Here is a 24,719-nt window from a genome sequence, read left to right on the forward strand (position 1 = left end):
CCTCCTCAAGTAGAGCTTCTTTAGAGCTACCTAAATCCACATGCGGTAATCTCCAGCCCTTTATACAAAAATTGCATCCTCTGAAACTCCAATTCTTTATCCCACTTTAACTGATTTCCACTTGTTCTATTTTAAAAATAGATAGCTTAGATAGCTTTTCTTTATATGAGCCTTCCTTAAACTTATTCCAGGGGTTGGCAAACCCCAGCCCATGACATTTTGGTCTATGGCCCATGAGCTGAGCATTGTTTTTACATCTGTAACGGGTTTTTTAAAAATAAATATGAGAAAGAATATACAACAGAAAATACAGAAAGTTCACAAAGCCTAAAATATTTACTTTCAGGCCTTGTACAGAAAAAGCTTGCCAGTCTCTCCCCAGACTTCATAAGGAACAAAGAAGTGGTTTAATCAGTTAGGTCACTTGCAGACAGCATGAGGTCTGGCACTAAATCTATTTGTCAAAAATTGTTGGACTGAATTTAATATTTTTAAATTATATATTGGTTACTTATATATACAAGATACTCCAGGCAAGGCTCTTTTTGAGAACTCAGATGAATAGTGAACATTCCTTTTCTTTAAAAAAGGACAGCACAATAAATTAGACTTTGAGATCAGGTTTTTTAAGAGTTGATCATCAAAATTTTTATTACGTCTTGCAATAAATATTTTCTTTCTACCCACCTAGCTTCTTCCAACAACTAGCTGGTTGTTGCCTCCTGGATCTTGGTGAGTTTTCTATGGTTAAATGATACTTTCAATTTTTGTATCAACACAGACTCTTTTTGTTGGTTTCTCCAAAATGGTATTTTCTTCCTTTAATGTGTCATTACAGTCCCTTTTGGCTTTTGTTTCTTCCTTATGGAATAAATACGGATTATCAATACGTCCCCTACGTACAAAATGCTGTATCCGGGATTCCAATCCTTGGCATTTAGGACGATCCATTAGAGGTTTATATGTACGCATTTTCACTCCTTCTACAAAGGCACTGGTCTGTTTTATGACAGAGGGCTTAACATTTCTCCATTCTATCACTCCATCCATCTTTGGTCCTATAATTACACAATCAATTATTACATGGATACTTTGCTACAATAGATCAATCCCCTCCAAACATATAAAACTACCTTCCCACCCATAACCCTATAAAATTTCTGGTTGAGGAACTTTACCCTTGAATGTCCCTGCTGTACCTTTCCCACAGGATACTGCCACAGAGTCCAATCCTTGCAGCATACTATACAACATGTGGGTTTTAACAGCATGATTAGCCCATAGTTGTTGTAGGTGGGTAACATTGAATTCTTGAACATCCTGGTCATAAATCCAGTTGATATTTTCAAACTTGCAGTCATATAAAACTAGAGGAAATTCTACTGCCATGCTAGAGACAGAAAAGAAAAAAACTGATTATGAGAAGACATACCAAACATCAGATAGCTGGGGGTTTTTTTGTTTTGTTTTCAGAAACTGAGGGTCAGTTGGGCTTTAAAAAAGGGGGGTGGTGGAAACTGTTGATGTCAATATTGTTACCAGATAGCTAAGAAAATATATCCTAATCTTGAACAGCTAGTTAGGCTTAATTTACACTAGGGCAAATCTAAATGGTAACCAGGCACCTAGAAGTGTTGAATTTGCCCCACCATAATGCTGTAAAATTACAAACAGCTAGTGGTATTTTCCCAAACTTGTTCATAGAATTCCAATTTTGTCTAGTATGGAGTAAAAACAATTTTGTATTGTTTGGAGTAAAAGCTACATATTAGTTACAATTATTATCTATCTGAATTATTATCTATCTGACTTCAGTCCTCGTGTGGCACTGTGGGATAATGTACTGGACTACGAGGTTGGTGGTTCAAATTCACCAGCTGCTCCTTAGAAACCCTATAAAGGGTCACAGTGAGTCAGAACTGATGACTCAACAGCATTTAACAAAAACAATCTGGCTTCAAGTTGCTCTCAAAAGAAAAATTTGACTCTATTTTCTGCCTATACTACTAATTCAGAAATTGAATATTTGGAGAATCAAATGCATAGTAATGTAGTGTGGAGGGTTATGAGTGGGCTGCTAATGGCATGAACAGCAGTTTGAATCTACCAACTGCTCCGAGGGAGAAAGATGAGGCTTTCTGCTTCTGTAACGATTTCCAGCCTCATAGGGTCACTATGAATTGGAACTGACTCCACAGTGCACAACCACCACTCAGTAATACAAAATAAGTCCTATCTAATCTGACTAGATTGATGCTACCTTTAAGTTCACCAGAACCTAACATACCACTTTATATAAATTTAGAAACAGAAAGAAAAAAAAAAAAAAAGTAGAGATGAATGTTCTTATTTTTAAGGACCCAAGAGTCCATTTCCCTACTAATGGGATAGAACAAGAAAAGGAAAATTAAATTAAAAGATTCCACTCTCTTCATAACCGTTACATAATCATAACCATGTACAAATTAAAAGCCTCATGAAGGTAGAATGAATTACTTGGGTTTCAGGCAAGAGGGGTATATATATATATATATATATATGTAAACCAAGTAAAATATAATTCTAATGGCAAAACCTGTGAGTGTTTTGGTTTTTTCTTTACTTACCTGTACTGAGGTTTCTGGGAATTTTTCTCTATGTTCAGCAACTCATCAATAATCTCTGGTTTCTCCATTCCTTGGCCAACCAGAAAGAGGATAGCCATCATACAGCGAACTTGGTGATACAGGAATGCCTGGCCAATCACTTCAAACTGACACAATTGGAAAGGGTCTTGCCGTCCCTCCTCACCCAGGCTCTGGCCCATTAGCTGTACTTGAGCAGACAGAATAGTCCTCTGAAAATTAATCACTCCATTGGCTACATCCATTTTACACAAATTCCTGAAATCATGTGTGCCAACAAACTTTTGAGCTGCAGAATTCATGATTCTAATATCTAAATCAGCACGAGGGAAAAAATAGCGGTACGTCCGCTCAAGACAGCTGAACCTAGCACTGAAAGTAGGTTCTACAGGGGCCCAGGCCAATATACGGATGTCAGCAGGGAGCACACGATTAAGAATGTGGGTATAACGGATCTCTTTAGCAGTATCACTGACTGTCTCTTCTAAATTACAATCCTCTGAATCCTTCTTTGGAAAGTGAGAGCGAAGGTCAAGAGATATCACCTGTGGAATTAGAGAAAGATACTCTGTTTTAGAGACACAACTAATCTGAATTCTCAGTACAAAGACATCTAGATTATCTTGGTATTGCTTGCTTTACCTGTCCAAAGGCACTAACTCCTTTGTCTGTTCGCCCACACCGGTGATAATTGGATGTCTGTCTACTTTCTACCAGTCGTGTCTTGGTTAGTGCCTCAAATAGCTTCTCTTCAATGGTATTACTTGTGTTTTCCTGACTGGCAAAACCCTGGTAGCCCCAGCCAAGATAGGCTATCCTCAGAGCTACATGTCTTCGGCCATGAGCACTGAAATCAAATGCACGCTTAGCTTTTCCACCTCCTAAAGGATCTCTTCTGCTTGAGTTCTTGTTATTGACTTGCTCCTTTTTAAGTCTTTGTACTTCTTCTTCCAGTTCTTGCACCCTTTTTAGGAGTTTCTCAGTATGGTTTCTGTCCACGTCATTTTCAGCCATGGTATGACAACCTCAGGAATAAATAAATCATACAAAGTCCACCTGAAAAAAAGGCACTGAAGATAAGACAATTTTTTCAGGGCTGGTGACTTTGGTGATATCAGTATCATTTCATTATACTCAAGTAGTGCCTATGATTTAATTTAATGACCAAAGAATATAAGTTTGCTTTTACCCAGGGATAGCACATCAGTTTAATTATCATGGGTTAATTACCCATTTATATAATATTTCAGATACTGTCTTCCATACTATCTGGACAATTCACAGGGAGAGGAAATTAGCATCAAAGATGATTCAGTTATCAACTGCTAAGGTTTGTTGTAAATAGTCACATTTAGGGGAAATGTCTATAGGTTTTCGTTTTTCTTATTGTGAGGTGCCCTTCAGTCAGTTCCAGTTCATAACAAACCTTTATACAATAGAACTGCCCAGTCCTACGCCTTCCTCACAGTTATGTTTGAAACCATTACTGCTATCACTGTATAAATTTGTCTAATTGGGAGTCTCCCTCTTTTTCACTGACCCTCCTCTTTGCCAAGCATGATGCCTTCTCTTGGGAGTGGTCCCTCCTGATAACATGTGCAACTTATGAGAGATGAAGTCTCACCATCCTGGCTTCTAAGGAGTACTCTGGCTGTACTTCTTCCAACACAGATTTGTTTGTTCTTCTGGCAGTTCATAGTACTTTTAATATTCTTCACCTAGTAATAACATCAGGAGTCCTGGTGCGGTGTTTGTGGGTTAATGCACTGGACTACAAAGTCACTTTGAAGTGCAAGGTCAGCAGTTCAAGCTCACCAGCCACTCCTCAGAAACCCTATACGGGGTCACTATGGGTCAGAACTGACTCGAAAGTGCTTAACAACAATAACATCACTGCAGCTTAGACTTCTTCCTTCGGTACCATCAGTTTTAGGTCATATGCTATCTCTTGAAATGGCTGTTGAACATTGACACTCACCACACCCCCGTTTATAAGATAATTAACTTCAAGAAATAATTTTTGTTTATTGTGAATTGAGTGAAGCCTTACAGAGCAGATAATCAGTTTAACATTCATCAAATTGTATACTTGGCTTCATTACAATGGTTGCAATTGGATCTATATACCATCAGTTAAACAATGTTTACCTCCATTTTAACTCTTGCCTTCCTCTGTCTTTGGCTACCTTCATCTTTCCTCTGCTAGCCTCCCTCTTGTATATTGCCTGCACCATCACCCATGTTAAGGTGTCTACCCTTTAGCCCATGAATAATTTTCCCAACCTGTCCCACCCCCTATAGCCATCATAGAATGATTCTTTCATCAAGAAAATCTTCTAACTTTTTGTGACTGACTGATTTCATTCAGCATAATGTCCTCCAGGTTCACCCATGTTGTGAGGTGTTCTGCAGATCCAGCCTTATTCTTTAATGCTGCATTCATAGTATTCCACTATGTGTATGTACCAAAGTCTGTTGACCATTCTGTTGATGGGCATTTAGGGCATTAGACACACCCTTTGATGTGTCTTCTACACTGCATATTGAAGAATTCTCCTACTCATTCTGTCTGTTGACTGGTGCATTTAATCCATCTACATTCAGTGCAATTATTGATAGGTATAATTGTATGACCAACTGATGGGAAGATAGCCACATCTGTGCCCATTCCAAAGAGGTGACCCAACGAAATGCAGAAATTATCAGACAATGTCTTTGATCCCACATGCGAGTAAAGTTTTACTGAAGGTAATACAGAAACAGCTACAAGCATATATTGACAGAAAACTTTCAGAAGAGGACGTGAAATGAGAGAGATATCATTGCTAACGTCAGATGGATCTTGGCTGAAAGCAGAGAATACCAGAAAGATGTTTACCCTGTGCTTTACTGACTATGCAAAGGCCTTTGATTCTGTGGATCAGGACAAGCTATGGACAACATTGTTTAGTATGAGCATTCAGGAACACTTATTTGTGCTCATGAGGAATCTGTACCTGGACCAAGACGCAGTTGTCCAAACAGAACATGGGAACACTGAATGGTTTAAAATTAGGAAAGGTGTGCGCCAAAGTTGTATTCTTTCACCATACTTGTTCAACCTGTATGCTGAGCAAATAATCAGAGAAGCTGGGTTATATGAAGAAAAACGTCACATCAAGACTGGAGGAAGATTGATTAACAACCTGCGATATGCAGTTGATACAACCTTGCTGAAAGAGAAGAGGACTTAAAATACGTACTGATGAATATCAAAGACCATAGCCTTTGTTATGGAATGCATCTCAATGTAAAGAAGACAAAAATCCTCACCACTGGACCAATAAAGAACATACTTATCAATGGAGAAATGATTGAAGTTGTCAAAGACTTCATTCTTCTTTGATCAACCATCAACACTCATGGAAGCAACAGCCAAGAAATCAAACAACTTATTGCATTAGGCAAATCTGCACAAGACCTTTTTTAAAGTGTTGAGCAAAGATGTCAGCTTGAAAACTAAGGTGCGCCTCACCCAAGTCATGGTATTTTCAATAACCTCACATGCATGCGAAAGTTGGACAGTGAATAAGGAAGATTGTAGAAGAATTGATGCAATTGAGTAATAATGTTGGAGAACATTGAAAGTACCATGGGCTGCCAAAAGAACAAACATCTGTGTTGGAAGAAGTACAGCGACTTCGTCTCTCATAATTTGTACATATTGTCAGGCGGGACCAGTCACTGGAAAAGGATATCATGTTTGGTAAAATGGAGGGTCAGAGAAAAAGAGAAAGACCCCCAGTGCGATGGACTGGCAACATGGCAGCATCACTGGGCAACAATTGTGAGGTTGGCCCAGGACCAGGCAGTATTTCATTTGATTGTGCAGAGGGTCGCTATGAGTAGGTACCAACTCGATGGCACCTAACAACAGCAACAATCGTGCTGTGTGTTTTTTAATGGTGCTTCTGGTTTCTTTGTTCCACATAATTTTCTGCACCGAGTTCATTTGGTTTGTGGGTTTTCATTTCTGTTGTGTTACTAAAATCTTTCTGGTATTCATTTCTTATGCCCTATGCAGGGTCATTATCAGTCAGAACCAACTCACCAGCACTTAGCAGTAATACCTGGGTTGAGTTCTACATGATGTTGTCATGTATGTGAATCTCCGGTAGTTGTCTGCTGCTGTTATTTCACAGTCTGAGGAACACCCTTTAATACTTTTTGTAAACTTGGTCTGGCTATTACAAATTCCTTTTGTTTCTTTCTATCTGAAAATGTCCTATATGAGGGACAGCTTTACCGGGTATATGATTCTTGGTTGGCACCTTTTTTTTTTCCAGAATTTTTTGTATGTCATCCCATTGCCTTCTTGTCTGCATGGTTTCTGCAGAAAAATCAAAGCTTATTCTTATTGGTTCTCCTCTTTAGGTAACTTTTCGTTTTTCTCAAGCTGCTCTCAGGATTCTTTCCTTGTCTTTGGTTTTGGAGAGTTTGATTATATTTCTTGGTGATTCTCTTTTGTTTGTTTGGGTTTTTTTTTTTTTTTTTTTTTTTTGGCTGTAAAAGGAAGCTTTATTGTTTTCATTTGGTCCATGCTTGGGAGAAGAGGGGCTCCAGGGTGTTGACTATGCTGCCTCTGTGGCTGGAGAGCAAGGTTCAGGCAGAAGGTTTGAGGAGAGCAGGGGAATGCTGAAAGGCCCTTCACAAGTTGCAGGGCTCCACAGGCTCTTCCTACTAGTGCTTGAAGAGATATTCGCCCAGCCCTGTCTGAGGACCGGCCATCCAATGGAGGCTGGTCAAGTGGTCACCCATCTTCTTGATAATTTCCACCTCCTTGTCAAGGAAATGTTTCTCCAGAAAGTCCTAGAGGTGGAGGTCTGTGTGGGTAGCCCCCACGATGTGCAGATCCAGAAGGGACTGGTTCAGGTTCTTCTCCAGGGCCAGGGCGGCTTCCATGGCATCCAGGATTCTTCCTCACTCATCTTGGGACTCTTGGGACGGCTTCTGCACGTCCTGAACAGTGTGCGAACACCATGCTGGTTTTGCAGCTTCAAGAGATGCTCAGCACCCTTGCGCTTCTCCTTTGCCAACTCACAAAAGAAGTGCCCCACACTTTCAAAGGCCACATCATCATAATCAAATTAGAAGCCCAGAGAGAGGTAGGTGTAAGAGGCCCGCAGATGCAGATTAACCACGGTTGATGCTGGCCTCCACTTCAATGGAATAATTCTGACGAATCTGAGAGTTCATGGTTGGTCAAATATTTGGAGCTAGCCACACACACAACACACAAAAAAATGGTGTTTAGCTGGTCCCAGTAAGAGCAAATGGTTGAGAAGATGGTCCCAGAGAAGAGATGCACCTAAAAAAGTTGTTAGAGGTGGTCAGAGGTGGGGGAGTCCCCAGATATGTTCCGTCCAAACACTGTTGAAGCAAGACAGATCCATGGGACTACAGCGGGAACCTGGTGATTTCCTTTTGGGAAAAATCCTGTTTGGGGTTCATTCAGCTTCTTGTAGACTATCTTCTACTCTTTGGCGATGTTAGGGAAGATTCTTCAACAGTTATCTCTCTGCTTTTTTTACTGTGTCTTCCTGTTCTAGAATTCCAATAACTTGTAAGTTATTCTTCTTCATGTTGTCCCACAAATTTTAGGCTTTTTTTTTTTTCCCCCAATTACTCTTCTACCATACAGAGATTTATCTTCAATCTCACTAATTTGGCCTTTTATTGCTTCTAATCTATACCTTTGCCTTTTCAATATAATGTCCATTTCTGAAATCTTAGTATTAATTTTCTGAATTTCTAATTGCAGGTTTTTTATTCTTTCAAATTTTCTATTTTGTCTGTTCTTACAGTGTTTTCCTAAATTTTTCTCATGGTTTTTGTTTTGTCAATCTTTCTATCAGTTCTTTGAAGTTACCTAAATATCATTCTTTTTATTTCTTTTTCAGTTCATTCCATTACTTTTCCTTCCTCAGAAACATTTTCTGGCTTTGCATCTCTGCATCTTAGTCCTTTGTTTGAACTAGTCTCTCAGTTCTTCATGTGAGCTAACATTGTCTGTTTTCTCCAGTACTATGTGGTGCTGTTGTATTTAATTGATGACTGTATGGTTGTGTTTTTAGGTCCTCACCATCTTGTGTGGGTGTAGTTAAGAGAATGGAAAAGTGTGCGCCATTTTCCATTCACTGTTTATGCACCTCAGTTTCAGGTGGGTTTGGCTGGGGTTGGTTGCTGTCTATCATTGATCAAGTAGTATAGGAACTGGTATTGGCTTTTGCCCAGTGGCGGAACTTCAGAGGGTACAGTTGTGGCAGGCTGTATGTGCACGGTTGCTATCTGTTCTAACAAGCCACCCACCTGCTGTTGCCAAAGCTTCTCACAAAAGTTCAAGATGATTGCATTACATCTGGCCAGCTACTTACCAGTCAGTCTTCCTCTCTCCACTACCCAGCTCAGCTAATGCTTTCATCAAGCAATCAATCCACTTCTCTAACCTTTCCTCTGAAGTTCAGGGTTCCAGGTTTTATTTGGTCTCTCCTTTGTTGTAGCGGGTCCATGTATTTCTTCCATCTTCTTTTGATACTTTGTGCATCATTCAGTATTTTGCTCACAGAATCATTTAAGTCAATGTTTGAATTTTTTTTTCAGTTCAGCTTGAGAAATGCTGAGCGTGTTTTTCCATTTTTGTTGTAATACTTGACTGTCTTCTCAAGCTGCTGTTTGAAATTTTCTATTCAACTCTTTTACCTCGCAAGAGCAAGTTTCAGAATCTCACCTCACATCCATTTTGTTTGTTTTTTTCTTTCCTGCCTTCTTAATGACCATTTTGCTTTCTTCCTGTATGATGATCTTGATGTCACCCCACAACTAACTCTTCTGATCTTCCATCATTAGTATCTAATGCATCAAATCTGTTACTGAGATGGTCTCTAAATTCAGGTGGGATATATTCAAGATCATAGTTTGCCCTCTTGGACTTGTTTTAATTTTCTTCAGCTTCATCCTGAACTTGCATATGAGCAAGTGATGGTGTGTTCCACAGTTAGCCTCTAGCCTTTTTCTGGCTGAGATTTTGAGCTTTTCTACCATCTCTTCTCACAGATATGTATACTATCTGTTTAGATCCATGTGTTGGTATTCTTAAGCACCATCTAATCAATTCCGACCCATAACAAGCTTGTATAGGGTTTCTAAAAACTGCTGATTTTGCAGTCCAAACCAACCTTTTGGTCCAGTGATTATCCAGGTCCATATGTATAGTCACCTTTTATGTTGTTTACAAAAAGTATTTGCAATGAAATTGTTGGTCTTGCAAAATCCTGTCATGTGATCTCCAGCATCTTTTCTATTACCAAAGCTGTATTTTCCAAACCTATTTGTTTCCAATCAATCTTAACATTCCAATTGCCAGTAATTATCACCTCATCTTGATTAGATGTGTGATCATTTTCAGATTGAAGTAGTTGTAGGATTCTTCAATTTCATTATCACTGACTTTAGTTTGGTGCGTTAATTTGAATAATACTGCTATTAATTGGTCTTCCTTTTAAGTGTACGGATATTATCCTATTACAGATAGAATTGTACTTCAAGACAGATTTAGAATGTTCTTTTTGGTGATGAATGCAATCCCATTTCTCAATTTGTCATTCCCATCATAATAAACCATGTTGTTGTTGTTAAGTACCTTCGAGTCCGACCCATAGCGACCCTGTACAGGGTTTCCGAGGCTATAAATCTTTATGGGAGCAGAAAGCCTCATCTTTCTCCCGCGGAACGGCTGGTAGTTTCGAACTGCTGGCCTTAAGGTTCGCAGCTCGATTCGTAACCACTATGCTACCAGAGCTCATAATAAACCATATGATTGTCTAATTCAAAATGACCAATACTGGTACATTTCAGCTCACTGATGCCTAGCATCTTTTTGAGACTCATTTTGTTTTTGACAACTTCCAATTTTTCTAGATTCATACTTCGTGCATTTGTTTTGATAATGTTTGTAATTGTTTCTCCTTATTTTGAGTTATGCTATCTTAACGGTAATTAATGGCTGATTTTATTGATTAGCCCTAAAACATTTCCTTTTGGTTTCTCCATTTTGTCCAGTTTTTCTAATCATGAGATCTCTTTCTATGGAATCTGATCTGAAGTACTTTAAAATAAGTCTTACATGTTATACAATCTAATATTCAGTTCTGTTTAAAAGGTGGTGCCATAGAAAATAATTTGACTGAAGAAACTTACCACCATTTACTCTTCACATTGTAAGTAGAGCCTGGAAACACTGTTGTCCCATTTTAAATCATTTTGATGGGAAAAAGAAGAAAATTGTCACTCATTTTTCTGACCAAAATTATCTTTAAGGTTCAGAAGTTATATAATATGCTCCTATATGGTATTAAATATATACTTATGAACATGGAAATTTTCTGGAGAGATTATTATAACTGCCTATGAGAAGTCTTAGAAAGCCCAATACTGACTGTAAGTGCCCGACTACTAACTGAAAAGGTGGTTCAAACCCACCAGCTGCTCCACAGGAGAAAGATGTGTGCTTTCTTCTGTAAAGATTACAGCCTTAGGAACCCAGTGAGGCAGCTCTACTCTATCCCATGTTGCTTAAGTGCTGTCGAGTCAGTTCGAACTTACGGTCAAATTGGAGTCAACTCTACAAGAACAGTTAAAAAGTTTGAGGAGTCTGAGCAGGGGAAGGGGAGTCCTTGCTTAAAATTACCATGTTGCATATATTAGTTTTTCAGTTTATAAACAAAAATACTAGGGGCAAAAGGAAAGAGTGAACAATAGATAACGTATCTTAGACTGAGTCAGGAAACTAACACGGGGTATTTAGCAGGCTGATTTCAGTACTTCAGTACATACATACATAAAACATGTGATACGTGTCCAACAAGTAGTGTGTTTTCTTTTTTTTTTTTTTTTTTTTACTAAACCTCTCTTATGGTTAAGAGCAGGGGCAGTGGTGGTTGGTTATGTGGCGGAATTCTCAACTTCTGTGCAGGAGACCTGTATTCACTCATGGTCAATACATCTCAAGGGCAGCCACCACCCATCTGCCAGTGAAGACGTGTGTTAAGACTGATGCTGAACAGGTTTCAGTGGAGCTTCCATGCTAAGACAGAATAGGAATAGGACCTGGTGATTTCTTTCTGAAAAAATCAGCCAGTGAAAACCCAACAGATAGATCTCAACGACCCAATCCCACTGTGCATGAGACTGTCATGAGTCAGGCCTGGCTGCAGCTAACAACATAATCAAGTCTCCAAAGTCAGACTGTCTGGTTTAGAATTCCAGCTCTGTCAGTTACTAGCTGTGTAACCTTGGGAAGGTTATTAACTTCCCTGTACCTCAGATTACTGATTTGTGAAAAGGAGACAGTAAGAGTACTTATCCCATAATAAGGATTTACATGAATTAATAAAAATAAATCATATGAAACAATGCCAGGTATAGAAAAGTGCCCTATAAGTACATGTTACATAAGTTCTATTATGAATTATAAACCATGTAGTCTTGAGCTTTTCTTATGCCCAACCTCACCTGTCCTATCTTGTTATGTGCCGTGGAGTCGGTTCCGACTCATAGGGTTTCCGAGGCTATAAATCTTTACAGGAGCAGAAAGCCTCATCTTTCTCCCACAGAGCTACTTAAAAAGGTGCCAAGAACTACTACCAGGCAGTAGAAACTAGAGTGAATAAGGAGAGTCAAAATGAAAGTAGGTAATAGATTTCCTGGAGTTGAAATTCCTTTATAGTTTTTCTGTACTACCCCAGTCGTAGTGCTTAGTATATCTGCCTCAGCCCTCCTTTCTCCATTTACCTACTATAAAATAATAGACAAGAAGGAAAGGAGCAAATTTAGGAGCTGGAAATTTATTACCAAGTAACTGGTCATTTTTTTTTCCTTTTACAGAAGGCCGGCCCTACAGTGTAGAGGAAGCAATGGAAGAATTCATAGGCCCTAATAGACAAAAATGGTCCAGTAGGGTTCCAGAACAAATGTTACCAGCTACTACAGCTTTTACCCAGGTCTGTGCAGGGCAAGGTGAGGGAGATGTCAGAAGAGAAGCCCAGACTACCCAATATGATCCCTACAGTAAAGCTTCAATAACTCCAGGGAAGCGGCCTGCTGCTCTTCCTTTGCAAGTGCAGTATCCACATACGGAAAGTAATGTTACTTCAGAAACAGTTTCAGAGGCCTCCCAGAGACTCCAAAAGCCAGTGATGAAGAGAAAGGTGCTGCGGAGAAAGCCAGATGGGGAGGTATTAGTGACAGATGAATCAGTTATCACTGAATCAGAGTCTGGTGTAGAAAATGATATGGATCTCTGGGACTTAAGACAAAGGCTGATGAATCTGCAATTCCCTGAAGATAGGAGATCCCCAGTTGAAATTTCACAAAACTTTAATCTACCACATGAATACCAAAGACTTACTCAAGGAGACCAACTCCTATACTGTCTTCGAAGAGAAGGAATGGGTTCCCCAGCATATGAACAAGACTTGATTGTTGCCAGCCGACCCAAGTCCTTTATTCTGCCAAGAGTAGACCAGTTAAGCCGAAACCGGGGCAAGATAGATCGGGTAGCCCGATACTTTGAGTACAAACGAGACTGGGACTTAATGCGGTTACCTGGTGAAGATCATAGGAAGGAATTACGCTGGGGTATCCGAGAGCAGATGCTTTGTCGAGCAGAACCTCAATCCAAGCCTCAGCACATATATGTTCCAAACAATTACCTAGTACCAACCGAGAAGAAAAGATCTGCCCTGCGTTGGGGTGTTCGTTGTGACCTTGCAAATGGTGTAATGCCCAGGAAGTTTCCCTTCCCTCTTTCTCCTTCTTAAAGTCTTTTTTTATCTTCCCCTCCCTTTTCACAAGATTGTTTGGGATAACCTGGTTCTTTACATCTCTTTTAAATAAAAACCACTCACTTTAAAAAAATCTATGGAACTTAGTAAGGACTTCACCCATCATTGGTCTTTCTTAGCTATATATCAAGTAGATTTAACTTCCAGCTCTGAATTCCAGCAACTGCAAGAGAAATCATTCCAGAGAAAGAAAAACAGTCCTGATCTTCCTATTGTGTCAGATTAGTAAATTTCATAGATACATCACTTCTGTTCTATAGCCTTTTTCCTTTGGCCAGTGTGAGCTGCTATATTTTTATTAGAGTGTTTTTAAAGTTCTGGGACCAATAAAGACTTTTGGAAATTAGTGAGCTTGACCTTATTTTTACTAAATATTTCTCAAAATAAGTGGACTAATGTTCTAGTTCCATCTGTACTCCCCACCTCAGCAATGAGCTATACATAATACAGAAGAAACAACACCCTGCCCTTTATACTCAGTTGTAAAGGGTACAGCAGATAAATTAGTCCCCGTTACTAAAAGAGTGCAATAAATCCAGATATTATGTGCCACTAAGTACAACCCTGTATAGGGTTTCTGAGGAGACGCTGGTTTAAACCTTAAATTACAATCCAGTGCATATCCTATAGCACCATACCAGGACAGATGTGTTAGAAAATTTTTTTTAAATATACATTGTTGTTGCTGTTAAGTGCCTTCAAGTTGGTTCCGACCCATAGCGACCCTGTACAGGGTTTCCGAGGGTGTAAATCCTTACGGGAGTAGAAAGCCTCATCTTTCTCCCGCAGAGTGGCTGTAGTGGTTACGAATTGGGCTGCGAACCGGAAGGTCAGCAGTTCGAAACTAGCAGCCGCTCCGCGGGAGAAAGATGAGGCTTTCTGCTCCCGTAAAGATTTACAGCCTCGGAAACCCTATTCAGGGTCTCTATGGGTCGAAACCGACTCGACGGCACTTAACAACATTCTAAGGAGTCCTGGTGTGGCGCTGTGGGTTAATGCGCCAGACTGCAAAACCATTTGAACCACAAGGTTGGCGGTTCAAGCTCACCCAGCTGCTCCTCAGAAACCCTGTACAGGGTCGCTATGGGTTGGAATTGACTCAATGGCACTTAACAAAACAACAACAATATCCTAAGGAGCCCTGGTGTGGTTCTGTGGATTAATGTACCAGATTGCAAAGCCATTTGAATTGCAAGATCAGTGGTTCAAGCTCACCAGCTGCTCCTTGGAAACCTTATACAGGGTTGCTATGAGTCACAACCAACTCGACAGCACTTAACAAGATTCTAACCAAGTTTTTTAAAATTTAAAACTGCTAATACCTGGAATCAAATTCAGGCATAAAATCCAAAATGAATTGAACCAACTTAGGTATAGGTCAAACACTAACTCTGCTCATTAAATTAGTGTAGTGGTTACAAGTTGGGCTGCTAACATTGAGATCAGCACTCAAAACTACCAGCTGTTCCACAGAAAAAAGATAAGGCTTTCTGTACCTATAAAGATGTACAGCCTTGGAAACCATTTACAGGGTCACAAGTCAGAATTGATTCCACAGTATACCAGCACCCATCAGGACTTCAGTCAGGTTTGACCCCCTGCAGAGAAGTTCCATTTCTGCCCCAGAATCTATATTTTAACAAGATCTCTAGGTAATTCTTTATAATCCTCCACTGATTCTTCTGAGAACCTTGTTAAAATGTAGATTCTGATTCAGTACATCCAATAGAAATGCAAATTTTCAGCAGGGACAGGTAAACCCTGAATGAATTAGTTTGTAATTCAATGACGAATATGGATATCTGTTTTAGTACTTACAGACAGAAAAATGACAAGTAGAAGATGGCAGATTAGGCAGAAAGGCTGTCCAAACCCTCTGCATCAAGGATACAGAAAACTGGACAACACAGATTCAGAAGAAGGTCCTGGAACTCTGAGCTTCAGATAAAGGGATAAATAAGTGGATGAAGGTATTTACTGGGAGAAAGAGTTGAACATATGCAGCAAGAAAGGTGACTTCTGATTTGGGGCAGCCAATGAGACCAGCCACTACCATTTTGAAAGTGTGTGAGCAGATTAAGAGATAAGAAAACAGGAGAGTTGCAGAAGACTGTTGGAACAAAGGTGCTAGATTTTTTTTCCCCTCTCTGATTCATTGCATAATGGACAAAACCATCAGGAGTGTACACTCCTCCCTTACCCCCCCCCCCCGGGAAGGTCTTGCTTTCTAGGCAGACACAACATGGTTGTGCACACAATTGAAGGGAGAAGAGACAGCAGCAATAGCCCTGCTCAGGCAGGCCATGCTCCAAATCTGCAAAGTTAGTCCTCGCCAGTAGGTGGCGCAGAAGCCTTCCGCTTATTTTCCTACTGTTTTGGAGTTTTTCTGTTTGTTTTCCTTCTCTCTTGTGGGAGTGTTTTCTTGTCTTACCCAACAGGAGAAAGCAACTATGGCCATACAACCCAACCACAGCCCCACCAATTGAGTCAATACCACCTGTTATACACTGGATCAACAACAACCAATACCAGCTAAGTTCACTCTGAACTGAAAGCAAACGGAGAATGGTGCACAAGCTCATGTCTTGATCACACCTGTGAAAAAAAACTTTTGTGGGCATGGTCCATCTTTAGGAATATAAAAGCTCATGAGACTGCTCAACCAGGTAGACAGATTGTTGATTTATATCCAGGGATGTATTGGGGGAAGGGAGGAAAGAAATCCATTCTAAGACTAGGAACTTTAAATATGAATACAGTCATTTAGACCTGGGCAAGCCATTTTGGCTTCTCTGGGGTGAGGGAAATATGACATGCCATAGAATTGTGAATGGGGAACGAAGGAGGGGAGGGACTTTTTCGAGACAGGAATAAAACTGTTTGCGGGCCAGCCATGTGGCACATCTGCCTATATCTACTGAATTGGGCACCCAATTTTGCAAAATCGAATAAAGAAAACCTCACTCTCACTAAAATGAGCACAGATTGGATTACTTGAGCATTTGTTGGTATGGACGTTTCTCACACACAGAAGGCAACTAACTAGTTGGTGAGTGCCTAAGACTATGCCAACATATATTCATCAACTTAATACAAATACAACACCACAGTGCCTCGAAAGCAGCATACAATCTCTGTTCATATGATAAAACAAGACAAAGTAGCTCAAACAAATGACCAAAAGGCAGAGATAGAAAACCATTATGAGGGAAAAGAGGTACTGGAATTGCCTGAAAAAAAGAGTTCAGAATATTTAGGTACCTCCAAAATATTAACAGAAAAACGAATTCAGAAAACTGCTACAGGTACAATCAAAATACATACTGCATTGGACACAATACAAACTCTGCAAACAGAAATCCAGAAAATTAATATTAAGATATCAAAAACAGACAACACAAGAATAGGCAAAAGAGATCTGAATCAATGGAAGCCAGAATTAGTGAGCTAGAAGATAAAGCTCTCAATACTAGTAAGCTATGAAGAACAACCAGAAAGAAAACATCTGAGGAAAGCTTAAGATTCATGTGGGATAACATAAAAAGGAATACTCTACAGGTGATTGGAATTCCAAACAGGAAGAGACAAAAACACCAAAAATATAATCAAAGAGATGCTGGGAGAAAATTTCCCTAACATCATGAAAGATGAGAAGTATTCAAGAAGTGGAATGGACCCCACACAGGACAGTGACCCCAAAAGAAAATCACAAAGACATATCATACTCAAACTTTCCAAAATCAAAGACAAGGAAAGAATCCTGAAAGCAGCTTGGGAAAAATGAAATGTTATCTACAAAGGAAAAGCAGTAAGATTAAGTTCTGATTTCTCAGTAGAAATCAGGCAGGCAAGAAGGCAGTGGGGAAACATAAAAAACTGTGAAAGAAAAAAAAAAGACTGCCAACCAAGAATCATAAAACCAGCAAAGCTGTCCCTCAAAAGTGATAGCAAAATTAGAACACTTCCAGTTAAACAGAAATAAAAGGACTTTATAAAACCAAGTCAATTCTATAAAAATTGCTAACAGAAGTTATTTGGACTAAGAACCAACAACAGCAAACAACCAGAGATTGACATACACGAAAACACCATCTAGAATTCAGTCCATATATGAAGGTGTGGCGCTGTGGGTTAATGCGCTGGACTGCAAGGTTGCTTGAACCACAAGGTAGGCAGTTCAAGCTCACCAAGTACTCCTTGGAAACCCTATACAGGGTTGCTATGAGTCATAACCGACCGGATGGCACTTAAAAATAACAACAATAACATGGGAGTGCCCAGAGTAAAACAGAACTATACAACTGAAAATAGGGAATCAAAGATGTCAATCTATGATCAGGACAACTAGAAAGTAAAGGGAGGGAAAAGCAGAATTACAGAGTTCCAGGTAGCCAGCAGGTCAGTAGATTTCAACATAAAACAGGCTTTTTTAAAATTGGAAAGAAATTAATAAAGCATACAGGTTAACCTTAAAGGAATTTAATATACCATTATATCAAATCAACAAAAGGAAAATCCATGAAGATTTTGCAGATATTAAAACTATGAAGAAATTGACAAGAGAAAGCACACACAAAAATGAATTCAGCACAGGAAAGCATATGGAACAAAGAAACCTGTAATACCACAGGAAAACACACAGCAAAATGACTAAAATCAATACATACGTATCAATGCACTTAATCCATCGACATTTAGTATCATTATCAACAGTCAAGAGAAAGAGAGTAGCAGAATGGATAAGAAAACAAGATCCTTAAATATGCTGTCTACAAGAAATAGACACATTGCACACAAAGACAAACATTTTAAAATGGAAAAAACAAAATCTATCAAGCTAATGGCAATCAGAAAGCAGGAATGGCTCTGGTAAAGTACATTACAAGGCATAAACCAGCACAAAAGACAAAGAAGGCCATCTCATGATTAAAGGGTCAATTGAACAAAACCACAATATCTATGCTCCCAAAGAAAAAGCCTCAACGTGCATAAGTCAAACTCTTAATAGAATTGAAGAAAGAAATAACTCTACAATAATGTTCTGTGGGAGAAAGATGAGGCTTTCTGCTCCCGTAAAGATTTACAGCCTCGGAAACCCTGTACAGGGTCGCTATGAGTCGGAATCGACTCCAAGGCACATCACCACCACCACCACAAAAATGTTAAATTTGATAAATCAGTTCCAATTTATAGCAACCTTGTATAGGGTTTCAGAGGAGCAGCTGGTGGGTTTGAACTGCCGATCTTGTAGTTTACAGTCTAGTGCTGATCCTACAGCACCACAGTGAGAGATTTTAATACACCACTTTTGAAAAAGGACAGAACCAGAAGAAAGAAAACAAAGACACAGAAGAACTAAATAACAAAATCAGTCAGCTTGACCTCATAGATTTGTACAGAGCAATCAACCAAACAACAGCAACAATACACATCCTTTTCCAGTGCACATGGAACCTTCTCCAGAATAGACCATGTGGTAGGCCACAAGCAATAAATCTGAAAATATCAAAATACTACAAACCATCTCCTCAGATTATAATCTATAAAATTAGAAATCAACAATAGAAAGATCAAGGAAACAAAATCAAATACATGGAAACCCTGCTTATAAAACTCCTTGAAGCAAATGAAAACAAAAACACAACATACCTTTGGGACAGAGCAAAAGCAGTGCTGAGAGGGCAGTTTATAGCAATAAACGCACACATCCAAAAAAAAAAAGCAAAATCAACACATTAACACAATTAGAAAAAGACCAGCAAAATAAACTTACAGTCACCATCAGAAAAGAAATGTAAAGCAGAAATAGAAAACAGAAAAGCAATAGAATCAACATGACAAGAAGTTGCTTCTTTGAAAGGATTAATAAAATCAACAAACCACTGGCAAATCTCACAAAATAAAGGAAGGAGAAGACACAAAACATATTAGAAACAATATGGGTGACTTCTTAACAGAACCCAGGGAAATAAAAAAAAAAAAAAAATAGAATATTATGAAGAGCTGTATTCCAACAAATTTGAAAATATATAACTTTTTAGAAAAACACGACTTACCTAAAGAACAGAGTGAAACAGAAAACTTGAACTGGCCTATAACAAAAGAAAAAATTGATCAAGTCATTAAAAAACCCCAACAAAAAAAATGTTCAAGCCCAGATAACTTTACTGGTGAATTTGACCAAACATTCAGAGAAAAGCTGACAGCAATTTTACTCAAACTATTTCAGAATATAGAAAAAAATGGAAAATTTCCAAATACATTTTATGAAGCAAGCATAACATTCATACCAAAACCAGGAAAGGACATCACTAAAAAAAAAAAATTATAGACCAATATCCCTCAGAAACATAGATGCAAAAATTCTCACAAATCCTGGCCAATAGAATTAAACAACATATCAAAAAGATCATGACCAAGTGGGATTCATTTCAGGGATGGAAGAATGGTTCCATATTAAAAAATAAAGTTAAAAATCAACATAATTCAGCATATAAATAAAAAAAGGAAAAGAACTACATGATCATATTGATAGATGCAGAAAAGGCATTTGACAAAATCTAGCATCCATTCTTGAAAAAAACACTCAACAAAATAGAAACTGAATGGAAATTCCTCAGCATAATTAAGAACATATATATAAATCCAATAGTCAGAATTACTCTCACTGGAAAGAAACAGAAAGCATTCCCTTTGGGAACAGAAACTGAACAAAGATGCCCTTTATCACCGTTCTAACTCAATATTGTGTTAGAATCATAGCCAGAGCTATAAAGCAACATAGAGATATTAAAGGCATCCAAATCAGCAAAGAAAAAGTAAAACATTTATTTGCAGATGACATGATCCTATGCATAGAAAATCCCAAAGACTCAGAAAGAAAATTATTAGAACTCATTGAAAGACTTAGCAAAATAGCAGGGTATAAGATAAATATACAAAAACTACCTGGATTCCTCTATACTAACAAAGACAGCCCTGAAAAGGAAATCTGGAAAGCAATACCTTTTATAATAGCCACCCAAAAGATAAAACTATTGTGAAGTGCCATCGAGTCAGTTCCAACCCATAGCAACCCTATTTAGGGTTTCCGAGAAGCAGTTGGTGAGCTTGAACTGCCGACCTTGCAGTTCAAACGGCTTTGCAAAGATAAAATATTCAGGAATAAATCTAACTAGAGAAACAAAGACCTATACAAAGTAAACTATAAAACACTACCACATGAAACCTAAACAGATTTACAAAAATAGAAGAATATCTGCTCATGGATGACTTAACATTGCTAAAATGTCAATGCTACCCAATCTAAAGATATTAACACAATCCCAATCCAGATTCCAATGTCATTCTTTAAAGAGATGGAAAAAATGACCACAGACTTTATATGGAGAGCAAAGAGGACCCAGATAAGCAAAGCACTGCTTAGAAGAACTCAGAAGTAAATCCATCCACAGACACTCAACTGATCTTTGACAAAGAGCCCTAACACATCAAATGGAGAAGAGATAGTCTCCTCAACAAATGGTACTAGAAAACCTGGAATTCGATTTGCAAAACCATGAAACAAGACCTATATCTCATACCACATACAAAACCAAACAACATGGATTAAAGACCTTAATGTAAAACCTAGAACTGTAAAGATCATCAATGACAATCTAAGAACAAACTTAAGGGATCTAGTACATGGCATAAATACACTAGCAAACATTAAGAAAATACACAAACATTTTTTAAAAATGCACAAGCAAGTAGATTATTGGGGCCTCCTAAAAATTAGACACTTATGTACATCGAAAGCTTTTGCCAAAAGAGTAAAAAGGGAGTATACAGACTGGGAAAAATCTTTCAATGACGTATCAGACAAGGGACTAGTATCTAAAATTTATTGAAAACTACACCTCTACAATTAAAAAATGGGCACAGGATATGAGCAGACACTTCAATGAAGCCATCCGGGAGGCCAACAAATATATGAAGAAATGTTCACAATCACTAGTCATTAGAGAAAAATCAAAACAACAATGAGATATCATCTCACACCATCAGTAACAGTGAAGTTCAAAGAAACCGAAAACAAAAAATGCTGAGCAGGGTGTGGAGACACCAGGACCCTCCTACATCGCTGGTGGGCATTTTTGTAAAAATAGTTTCAACCACTCTGGAGAATGATATGGTGATTCCTCAGAAACTTGAAAATAGAAATAGCTTGTGTTGTTGTTAGGTGCTATTGAGTCAGTACCAACTCATAGCAACTCTACGCACAACCGAATAAAACACTCCTCGGTCCTGGGCCAACCTCACAATTGTTGCCACGCCTATTGATGCTGCCACTTTGCCAATCCATCTCACTGGGGTTCTTCCTCTTTTTCTCTGACCCTCCACCTTACCAAATGTGATATCCTTCTCCAGCGATTGGTCCCTCCGGACCCAGAAATCGCTCTACTTGAATCTGCAAAACACCTCATAATTTGGATGAACCTGGAGGACATTATGCTGAGTGATGTTAGTCAATCACAAAAGGACAAATATTATATGAAACCATTCCTGTATGGCACTGTGGGTTAATGCACTGGACTGCAAAGCCAGTTTGAACTGCAAGATCAACAGTTTGTCAAGCTCACCAGCCAATCCTTAGAAACTCTATACTTGGTTGCTATGGGTCGGTACCAACTTAACAGCAACAATTATTTTAAAAGTTAAGGCCTCTGCCTTGGGGTGCCTTCCTTTCCCATGGTGGGACACCTGGCTGTCAACTTTGCCTTCTCGTGGAGATGAAGGACCTGGAAGGTCAGGGCCAGGGCCGGGTTGGGTTGACCCTCAGACCTGAGTGAGCTTCCAAGGCCCTCCAAGTGAGCCAAGAAATGGACCAGCTGTTGGATCAGATGGTGAGACATGGGGCATTTTCCAGTGTCCCCTGCAGTACCAGTTCTGTGGAGGCATGGCGTACTATAGACCTCAGGTTGGTGTGGGGCTCCTGCCCCAAGGCAGCCCAGAGACCCCTCAACCTCAGGGTGAGGGGGTACTGAGATTGAGAGCAACTCCTAGGGGCCTCCCACTAGCTAGACAAGTGAAGCTGGACAAGGAGAAAATGGAAGACAATCAAAAGGAGCCCGAGGATATCAAACCAAGACAGACTGAGCAATTTGCTAAACGGTTAAAAGATCACCCTGCGTGTGGGGCTCAACTTAGGGGTTCTCTTTGGGAAGATGTTCAGTCAAACAACTATCTGTCGTTTTGAGGCTCAGCTTCAAGAACATGTATAGGCTGAGACCCCAGCTACAGAAATGGGTGGAGGAGGCAAACAATGCAGAAAAGCTCTACGAGATATGCAGAACAGGGGATGAGCATTGAAAAGTGAGGGAGTAGCAGTCAGGAAAACCAGTCCCTGCAGTGCCCAGACCTTCCCTACAGCAGATGGGCCATATCACCCAGCAGCTCAGGCTTGAGAAGGATGTGATGTGAGTGTGGTTCTGTGACCAGCATTAGAAGGGCAAGCAATCCAGTAGTGACTACTCCCACCAAGAGGATGTTGAGATTGGTGGGTCTCCCTTCCCAGGGGACTAGTGTTTTTTCCTCTGGCACCAGGGCCCCATTTTGGTACCCCAGGCTATAGAGGCCCTAGCTTTATTTCTCTGTACTCCTCGATCCCTTTCCCTGACCAGGTCACCCCTCCTAACTCTCCCATGCATTCAGACTGAGGTACTTGCCCTTCCCAGGAAGAGGTGGCAGAGGGAAGAGGAGAACCTGGGAAACAGGACCTTGAGGTTTTGTACTTAGGCTTTTGGGGTTAAGTTCTTCATCCACTAAAGGAAGGAAGGAATTGGGAACACAGAGGATGGGGGCAGGAGATTTAGAGGTAACTGGAGGATATTGGTACATGAGTATTGATCTTTTCTGCAAACATAACTACAGTGGGCAAAATGATGAAACTTGTTAGCTATTATTAAACATCTTGAGGCAATGAGAAGCTAAGCCTGGTTGCTCAAGACCATAGTCTCAGAGGACACTATGGTCAATTGGCATAACATAGCCCACATGTTCTATTTGGTGTGTTGTTGTTGTCATTAAGTGCTGTTGAATCGATTCCAACCCATAGCAACCCTGTATGAGATTTCCAAAGAGACGCTGGTGAGCTTGAACCACCAACCTTAATATTCAAACAACTTTGCAGTCTGATGTATTAGCCCACAGCGCCATGAGTGTAGCACTTGGGATATTAAAAGCTCCTAAGTGGCAGTCTTTGGTACAGCTATTGGTCTCTCTATGTGCAGAAGAAAGAAGAGTGATGACAATTTAAGAGGTTGAAATCAACTAGTCCAACAGACTAATGGGACATGTGAACATCAGTTTCCACCAAATGCTAGATGGTGCCCAGCTACCACTCTGAAAGGGATCACATTAGAAGGTCCCAGATAGAGCAGGAGAATATATGGAACAAAACTCAGAAAAAAAAAAAAAAAAAAGACCAGGCTTACTGGTCAGAAAGGGACTGGAAGAATCTGAGGCTATGGCCCTTGACCACACTTCAGGTCTAGTAATGAACTCCCCTCATGGCCCAACTTTCAGCCAAGCAATAGATAGGTATATAGGGGGAACAACACTAATAAGGTATGCTCACTATGAATGATGGAAAGATCAATCATTCAAAATCAAAGGGGCAGCATGTGCCTAAGGACAAAGATGAGAAGGGAAGGGAAGATAGGTGGAATGAAGATGGGAGCCATGAAGGGGATTGCAATCACTGAGATGAAACAGAATGTATTATTTGTTGAATGTAAAAAATATGATCTTGTCTGTAAACCTTCACTCAATTCACAATCAAAGTTTAAAAAACAAAAAGTGACAAGTAGTTTGCTTATTCAAGGAAAGGCTGTTTAATGTAAATGAATCACCTAGATTTGACCATTGCTATCTGCTAAAATGCCTCCCCCTCCCCCATAATATGCAAGCTGTGTGCTTTATATATTTGTCCAGTTTCATTGGTAGGCATTAAATTAAATTAAATTTAATATAATTTAATTAAATTAAAGGAAATAATCAGTTATGCGGACAAAGATGTATGTAGATATGTTCATGGCAAATAAGTGAAAAAATGCAATCTAGCTGTTCAACAATAGTGAAGTGGTTAAAGAGATACTAAACAAAACAAAATAAAAATTTTACAACCCTGCTGTAGAATTATGACACGTAGCAACCTTATAGAATAGAGCAG

General features: G+C 39.4%; 2 protein-coding genes and 1 pseudogene across 2 annotated transcripts; 2 read left to right on the plus strand and 1 right to left on the minus strand.

Moving 5' to 3' along the window:
- Window positions 1–622: 622 nt before the first annotated feature.
- LOC102811847 (tRNA pseudouridine(38/39) synthase-like) lies at window positions 623–3,681 on the minus strand. Its single transcript, XM_006874567.1, has 4 exons — window positions 3,267–3,681; window positions 2,607–3,169; window positions 1,200–1,390; window positions 623–1,058 (listed from the first exon to the last, which is right to left on the minus strand). The coding sequence occupies exons 1-4, from the start codon at window positions 3,636–3,638 to the stop codon at window positions 748–750; spliced, it is 1,437 nt and encodes a 478-aa protein (XP_006874629.1). The 5' UTR covers window positions 3,639–3,681; the 3' UTR covers window positions 623–747.
- An 8,881-nt stretch (window positions 3,682–12,562) lies between these two features.
- HYLS1 (hydrolethalus syndrome 1) lies at window positions 12,563–13,480 on the plus strand. The gene has a single exon (XM_006874568.1). It carries the CDS (start codon window positions 12,575–12,577, stop codon window positions 13,478–13,480), a length of 906 nt encoding a protein of 301 aa, XP_006874630.1. The 5' UTR covers window positions 12,563–12,574.
- Window positions 13,481–22,686: 9,206 nt separating this feature from the next.
- Window positions 22,687–23,205, plus strand: LOC102819225 (annotated as a pseudogene).
- Window positions 23,206–24,719: the final 1,514 nt, after the last annotated feature.

The sequence above is a fragment of the Chrysochloris asiatica genome, unplaced genomic scaffold (assembly GCF_000296735.1).
Source record: "Chrysochloris asiatica unplaced genomic scaffold, ChrAsi1.0 scaffold00287, whole genome shotgun sequence".
NCBI classification, from domain to species: Eukaryota; Metazoa; Chordata; class Mammalia; order Afrosoricida; family Chrysochloridae; genus Chrysochloris; species Chrysochloris asiatica.